This window comes from Bison bison, unplaced genomic scaffold (assembly GCF_000754665.1).
Source record: "Bison bison bison isolate TAMUID 2011002044 unplaced genomic scaffold, Bison_UMD1.0 scf7180017864203, whole genome shotgun sequence".
NCBI lineage: Eukaryota > Metazoa > Chordata > Mammalia > Artiodactyla > Bovidae > Bison > Bison bison.
This window is the reverse complement of record NW_011494775.1, coordinates 6590381-6598078: the sequence shown is the minus strand read 5'-3', so window position 1 is coordinate 6598078 and position 7698 is coordinate 6590381. Positions and strand designations below refer to the sequence as shown.

General features: G+C 57.0%; 1 protein-coding gene across 1 annotated transcript in view; it reads left to right on the top strand.

Annotated features, from left to right (window-relative positions):
• Positions 1 to 2: 2 nt before the first annotated feature.
• APC2 (adenomatosis polyposis coli 2) overlaps positions 3 to 7698 on the top strand; it is a gene marked incomplete at its 5' end in the record, with an annotated part of 19043 nt that continues 11347 nt past the window's right edge. Inside the window, 11 exons of the mRNA XM_010844633.1 lie at positions 3 to 71; positions 227 to 317; positions 411 to 591; positions 1424 to 1532; positions 1656 to 1772; positions 2348 to 2425; positions 2581 to 2679; positions 3169 to 3559; positions 4351 to 4446; positions 6949 to 7088; positions 7431 to 7508. Of these exons, the coding sequence (XP_010842935.1) occupies positions 3 to 71; positions 227 to 317; positions 411 to 591; positions 1424 to 1532; positions 1656 to 1772; positions 2348 to 2425; positions 2581 to 2679; positions 3169 to 3559; positions 4351 to 4446; positions 6949 to 7088; positions 7431 to 7508 (1449 nt within the window). The remainder of the gene's footprint in view (positions 72 to 226; positions 318 to 410; positions 592 to 1423; positions 1533 to 1655; positions 1773 to 2347; positions 2426 to 2580; positions 2680 to 3168; positions 3560 to 4350; positions 4447 to 6948; positions 7089 to 7430; positions 7509 to 7698) is intronic.

Genomic DNA, 7698 nt, shown 5'->3' with positions numbered 1-7698 from the left:
ACCTGCGGCAGGAGCTTCGGGATAATTCAAGCCACCTGTCCAAGCTGGAGACAGAGACGTCGGGAATGAAGGTGTGAGGCGAGGCGAGGCGAGGCGAGGCGAGGCCTCAGCCTTCGGTGCAGGGACAAACAAGGCATGGGTGGGCAGGACGAGGGCATCTAACAGATGGCCAGACCCGGAGCTCCCAGGCCTCACCGACCACTGTCTTTCCTGCCTCCATTTTCAGGCGGTCCTGCAGCACTTACAGGGCAAGCTAGAGCAGGAGGCCCGTGTGTTGGTGTCCTCCGGGCAGACTGAGGTGCTGGAACAGCTGAAAGGTGAGGCACTGACCTGGGACTTCCTCTGAATACTGCAGGGAGGGGAGGAAGGGAGAGGTACTTATTTTCACCTCTCTCTCCATGCCCACCAAGCCCTGCAGATGGACATCACCAGCCTGTATAACCTCAAGTTCCAGCCCCCAGCTCTGGCCCCTGAACCCACTACCCGGACCCCTGAGGGAAGCCCGGTGCACAGCTCTGGGCCCTCCAAGGAGAATTTTGGGGAGCTGAGCCGGGCCACCATTCGGCTCCTAGAGGAACTGGACCGGGAACGGTGAGATGGGGGTGATCTCCACCCACCTTGTGAGCCCTCCTGCCCTGCCCCCACCCCACCCCACCCCACCCCACCCCACCCACTGTCCCCAGGGGGGCTGGTACCTCAGCCCCCTTCCCTGGCCCAACTGACCTCAACCGGAGGACAAAGAGGAGGGGGGTGTTCCTGCTGAGGGGAAGACTCCTGGGAGACGTCCCCAGGGGTCCCGGACACACAGGCATTGCCAGGGACAGGGCTGTGTCCGGTGCCAGGGCTCAGAGTCAGGCCTGGAGCCAGGGGGACTCAAGGCAATCTTTATGGAGAAAGGGCTGCTGCCCAAGAAACCTGGGCCTGAGGCCAGGAGGAGGCAGGGTCTGGGTGCCTAGCTCAGCTGGGTCGTGTAGGGTCAGGTAGAACAGCTCTGGAGCAAGCTGGAGTTAACTCTATGCTTTGCTGTCTGACCTCAGGCAGGAACCCTAGCCCCTGCTAGCCTCAGACTTCTGCCCTGTAGAATGGGAATAACAGTGTCTCCGCACAAGTCATGAAGAAGTCTGAGCCTCAAGTTTACCCTGTGTAGGCTAGAAGGTGATTATCCAGTATTGGAGAGGTGTTAACCTCCTCAGAGCCTTTCTCCGAGGATTACAGTCTACAAATGAGTTGCCTTTTTAACTTTCAATTAATTTCTGCACCCCATCCCCACCCCAGTCCCGGGAGTGCTATGGACGCTGAGATTTTGCCACACTGACTTTTTTAACATGACACCCAAGAAGTGATCATTAATATCAGGGTAGACAGCACATAAGCCTCGGCTCCCACCCTGAGAGCCCGCGCCCACCAACCTGCCCTTCCCCAGGTGTTTCCTGTTGAATGAGATTGAGAAGGAGGAAAAGGAGAAGCTCTGGTATTACTCGCAGTTGCAGGGGCTATCTAAGCGCTTGGATGAACTCCCGCACGTGGAGACGGTGAGCTCCCTGGGTTGCCCCGGGGTCGACAGGGCCCCGCCTATGGCGGGAGGCATAGAGCGGAGGTGGAGGCCTCTCCCTCTCCCGGGAGCCCCCTCACCGGGGCCCGTCCGCTCCTCCCAGCAGTTCTCAATGCAGATGGATCTGATCCGGCAGCAGCTGGAATTCGAGGCCCAACACATCCGCTCGCTGATGGAGGAGCGCTTCGGCACCTCGGACGAGATGGTGCAGCGGGCGCAGGTACGGCGCGGGCGGGGCAGTGGGCGAATTAGAGCGCAGATCTTGTGGGAGGAGTCTGGGTTAGAGGGCGGGGTTATATGCCTGAGGGCGAATCAGAGAGCAGAGGCTCCTGTGGGTGGGGCCTGTCGCAGGTGGCAGAGCCACAGCTAGAGCGGGTTGTGAACAGAGCCAGAGGGGGCTTAGGCCGGACCCAGCACAGAGGGCAGAGTCCCCGGGCGATGGGGACGGGGCCGACAGTGCGAGGAACTGAGTCTGAACAAGACTTGGGCTTTGCCAGTCAAATGGCGGGACCAAGTCAGAAAGTTGAGTGTGTCTGGTGGGCAGCCAGGGGTCTAAGTTTTGAGCGGGTCCAGAGTCCGGGGGTTAAGGGTGGGGCCAGGAAGTGAGTGGAGACAAGTAACTGGGTGGGGTTTAGAGTGGGAGGGCCACATTAAGGAAGAAGCCCAGGGTCAGAGCCCAGGGTGAGGCTATGACAGTGGGTGGGGCCGATTTGAGCTGAGGGTGGGGCCATATTGGGACGTGGGCGGAGTCGGGACGGGTCAGGATTTCCACAGCATGCATTTTCTCCCACTCAGATCCGTGCTTCCCGTCTGGAGCAGATCGACAAGGAACTGCTGTCCGCGCAGGACCGAGTGCAGCAGACCGAGCCCCAGGTACCAGGGGGGCGGAGCTAGGGCCCTAGTGGATGATGACAGCCAAGGCATTAAGGGGACCCCCAAGACCCTGCCCCCACTACGTTGTCATGGCAGCCTGAGAGCTTTGTATGGTGCCCCTGGGCGGAAACTACAGGCCTGGCGCTCTCCCACAGGCCTTGCTGGCAGTGAAGTCGATGCCCATGGACGAGGACGCTGAGAATGAGGTCCCCACGCACCCTGAGGATGGTGCCCCTCAGCCAGGCAACAGTAAGGTGAGGGGAGTCCAGGTCGGGGGATGCTCACAGGCGAGGTGGAGGGATGGCGGTGGCTTGGTTGGGATACATAGTGAAGTGGGTCCTGCACCCCTACTGCATTTGAAGGCCCTTCCTCTCCAGGTGGCTATAAAGCTTATCCAGGTGTGGGAGGATCGCCCTGAGTTGGAGTGCTTGGTGAGGCTGGGTTGTAGTCTGGAGCCTGGCGTAGGTGTGGCTACCTGTCCTGTAAATTTGGAGGGCATGCTAGACTTAAGAGTACCCGTGATACCGGTGGGGTGGGCCTTTGGCCCTCACGGACTGGGGGCGTCTCTGCAGTAGCATGTATGTGTGTGCTGTTCTCTGGGAGGATGCAGGGTGAGGGTATTAGGGTGAGCGAGGGCTAACATGATGGGACTCCCTTGTTTAAGGGGAGTCCCCAGAAGCTGGGGGACTGTCCCTGGCTGGGGAGTGCAGCCTCCCCACCCTGACATCTCCTGCCTCTTGCAGGTGGAGGTGGTCTTCTGGCTCCTGTCCATGCTGGCAACGCGGGACCAGGAGGACACGGCGCGGACGCTGCTCGCCATGTCCAGCTCACCCGAAAGCTGCGTGGCCATGCGCCGCTCAGGCTGTCTGCCGCTGCTGCTGCAGATCCTGCACGGCACTGAGACCGGGGCCCGGGGTCGCAATGGGACCCCCGGGGCTCCGGGAGCCAAGGACGCGCGCATGCGTGCCAACGCAGCGCTGCACAATATCGTCTTCTCTCAGCCCGACCAGGGGCTAGCACGCAAGGAGATGCGCGTGTTACACGTGCTGGAGCAGATCCGCGCCTACTGCGAGACCTGTTGGGACTGGCTGCAGGCCCGGGATGGCGGGCCTGAGGGCAGCGGCACTGGTGCTGGTGAGTGTGCATCCTGGGCTCCCCGAGGGGCAGGGCAGCACCCTGGGGTGTCAGGGGCCTCTGGCTTCTCCTGGGCACCTGCTTTGTGCCTGGCGCTGGCTGAGGTCTCATGGGAACCTGGGAAGATAGACTGGCGAAGGGACAACCAGGAACAACCCAGGCCGTGGGATAGATGTTCAAGAAACCATGGATTGTAGGCAACCCTCCAAACGTGAGTGCGGAGTTTGAGATTCCTAGCTTTGGTGGCGGAGAAGGCAATGGCACCCCACTCCAGTAGTCTTGCCTGGAAAATCCCATGGATGGAGGAGCCTGGCGGGCTGCTGTCCATGGGGTCAGCGCTAAGAGTCGGACACGACTGAGCGACTTCACTTTCACTTTTCACTTTCATGCATTGGAGAAGGAAATGGCAACCCACTCCAGTGTCTTGCCTGAAGAATCCCAGGGACAGGGGAGCCTGGTGGGCTACCGTCTATGGGGTCGCATAGAGTCGGACACGACTGAAGCAACTTAGCAGCAGCAGCAGCAGCAGCTTTTGTGGCTGATTGCAAAGTTAATATCCGATGCTGAGCACCAGGCTGAGTGAGGCAGGTCGCTCCTTGTTCACTTTAGAGGTTCTGTAAAGGAGGCCCCTCTGCTCCAGGAGTGACTCCCACAAGCCCAGCGCACAGCACTTTCAAAAACTCTGTGGTTTTGGCAGGCCTGCAGAGTGCAGACCACAGGGAGGGGCAGGGACCCACCAGGTCACATCTCCGGGAGTGGGAGGGCTCTGACCATGGTCCTCGTGCCCACAGCGCCGGTGCCCATCGAGCCACAGATCTGTCAGGCCACCTGCGCCGTGATGAAGCTGTCCTTTGACGAGGAATACCGCCGAGCTATGAATGAGCTGGGTGAGTGTCCCTCATCAACCCCTGCCTCTGATCTGGTCCAAGGTCTCCAGGCCTCCTCCAGTGCAGGGCAGGCTCTGGGCCCTAGTGGTTCTGGGACTCAGACAATGGGGGCAGGGCAGGGAAAGTCAGGAGCTGAGGTGAATTGAACCTACCAGTAGTCAGGGCAGGGCGACCCTGTGAAATTTTAGGTTTGGGAATATTACATCTTTTTCCTAACGAAGGTCAGTTGAAATGTTGGAAACAGAAATACCAAGGGTGCAAATGACATTCATCTGCTCTGTTTTACTCTAATTAATACAAAATAAGGCACATACTTCTCACCTGGCAGGTGGTCGGAGCACTCAGAAGTTCCCTAAGGTCTCACATGGTCCGACATCGTGGGGTGAGGGGCGGGGGAGCAGCTGGGCGCAGCCTTTCTAGGGCAGGGCGGGGGGCATCTGGAGCAGTGGCCACTTTACAAGAGCGCATAGCTCTTGAGGCTTTCCTCTCTTGGCTGTTCCACAGACCCCTGGGGGAGGGGGTCTGTGGAGGCCCTCCAGGAGGCCTGAAAGGTCACCTGTGTTGATGAAGTTAAGATATGATTTGCCTTTTCCCCTCTTGTGGGCATGGCGTGTTCAGTGCAATTTAACAGGCACGTAACAACTCTGAGGACCCCTGGGCTGTGCTTTCTGGGGTTATAAGATTTCTCCGTTTTAATTTATAGTATGGTAAATATTTGTTATAGGAGTATAGTTGATTTATAATGTGTTGGTTTCAGGTGTAAATTGATTCAGCTATATATATATATATTTTTATTCTTTTCCATTATGGCTTATCACAGGGTATTGAATATAGTTCTCTGTGCCATAGAGTAGGACCTCATTGTGCATCCATCCTGCACATAATAGCGTACATCTGCTAACCCCAGCCCCCCACTCCGTCCTTCCCCGTCAGCAACCACAAGTCTATTCTCTGTGTCTGTGAGTCTGTTTGGGAGATAGGTTCATTTGTGTCATATTTTAGATTCCACATAAGTAACATCATATGGCTTTTGTTGTTGTCTTTCACAGAAAATCTCCAGTTGCATTCATGTTGCTGCAAATGGCAATATTTTGTTCTTTTTTGTGGCTGAGTAATATTCCACTATATGTATATATGAGTTCCTGGGAGTGGATTTTTAAGAAGCAAAAAGGCTTTGGATACCCTCCTTAACTTTGAATTATGTATCTCAACATTTTTTTCAAATTGTAGTAAATTATATATAACATAAAATTTACTGTTTTAACCATTTTTTAAACAATTATTTTTATGGAAGGATAATTGTTTTACAGTATTGTTGGTTTCTGCCATATACTGCCATGTATGAATCAGTCATAGGTGTGTGTGTGTATATATATGTATGTCCCCTCCCTCTTGAACCTCCCTCCCACCTCCCACCATTCTAACCATTTTAAATCATATTTTCTCAAACTGAAACTCTGTCCCCATTAACCTCTCACTCCCTCTCCTCCAGCGCTAGCCCCTGGCAACCAAGAGCCCACCCTGTGTGTGTGTGGATTGGCCTGTTCTAGATGTTTCCCATAAGTGGAATCACATCCTGTGTGTCCTTCTGTGTCCACTTCTCTCACTCAGCATCATGTTCTCAGGGTCCATCCACGTGGTAGTGAGTGTCAGGGCTTCTCTCCTTTTCAGGGCTGAGTGATGCTCCCGGGTGTGGAGGGACCATATTGTGTTTATCCATCATCTGGTGATGGGCACTTGGGTTTTGTCCATCTTCTGGGTATCGTGACTCATTCTGCTGTGTACACACATACAAAGGGTCACTTTGGAAGCTTGTGGGTTTGTGTTGCCAAGCCCCTCCCCAGGGTGGCCCCCACTGGTGTGCTCATGAGCAAAAACGCTTCACAGCCCTGAGAAGGATCCCGTTGCTGAGCGAGGGGAAGGGCCGTGTGTGTCTGGGTTCCTGCACCTTTTGACCATCACCCTCCACATTCGTGAGAACCCTGTGTCCTAGTGAACAGAAGATTGTGTGTGTGGGCCATCAGCAATGGCTCCTGAGCATATGCCATCTGGTCCGTCCTGGGGACGTGGCGGGGCACAGCCTTCCGCCCTGCCCTCAGTGGTTCTCCGTCTAATGGTTTTGAGGCTTCTTGTTTGGGAATTTGGGGGCCTTCCCTGAGGAAGTGACTCTTGAACAGAAGGGGACCCAGGAAACTGGGTGGACAGTGGGGAAGAGCACCTGGGCAGAGGGAATAGTGCATGCAAAGGCTCTGCAGTTGGACCAAGTGTGACTGGAAACTGAGGGTGGAAAGGAAGCAGGCGTGGAGGCACAGGGCACTGGGGGAAGGCCCAGCCTGCCAGCCAGCTATCTGGAGGAGGTGTCCTCAGAGTCGGGCTTCAAAAGTAGGTTTAAGGAGAGCAGATTGGGGGTGGGACAGAAGGGAGGGTGTATAGTTGAATGACCTGTGAGGCGGGATGGCTGGGGGCATCCGACCACCCTTGCGCTCCCGGGTCCCCCTACAGGTGGGCTGCAGGCAGTGGCGGAGTTACTGCAGGTTGACCATGAGATGCACAAGATGACCCGGGACCCTCTCAACCTGGCCCTGCGCCGATACGCTGGCATGACCCTCACCAACCTCACCTTCGGGGACGTTGCCAACAAGGTGCCTGGGTGGGTGGGTCGGCCTCACCCGGCCCGGAGCAGCGCTGAGCTGTGGGACAGGCGGGGAGACTGTGGCCCAGCTTCTCCCTCGACCAGCGTCCTCTTGGCCATTCTGCCCTGTGGACTGGGGGGCCTCTGGGCTGTGGATGGAGGGCTGGGGGGAGGCCAGTGTTTGCATCTGCCTGAGCCTCAGGCTCATCTGAGCAATGAAATGACTGCTCCCCTCCCTCCATGGTGGTGAAGATGGGGGTGGGGTTCAAGCTCCAGCACATTGCAAGTGCTTGCTTAACACTCACCCCACCTGTCCTCCCTATATGGCATGACTTCCCTGTGCCCCCCACAGGCTGCACTGTGCGCCCGCCGGGGCTGCATGGAGGCCATTGTGGCCCAGCTGGCATCTGAGAGTGAGGAGCTGCACCAGGTATCAGGAGGCTGTGGGAACACTGGGGGGCGGGGGGAGGTGGAGGGCATCCCCTGGGCTTTGCCGTGTGCCAGCTGCTTCAGGCCTTAAGGGTGGGAGCCTGGCCCAGGCCCACCCTGCCTGCCCTGCCCCGCCCCCAGGTCGTGTCTAGCATCCTGCGCAACCTGTCCTGGAGAGATCGGAAGAGCGT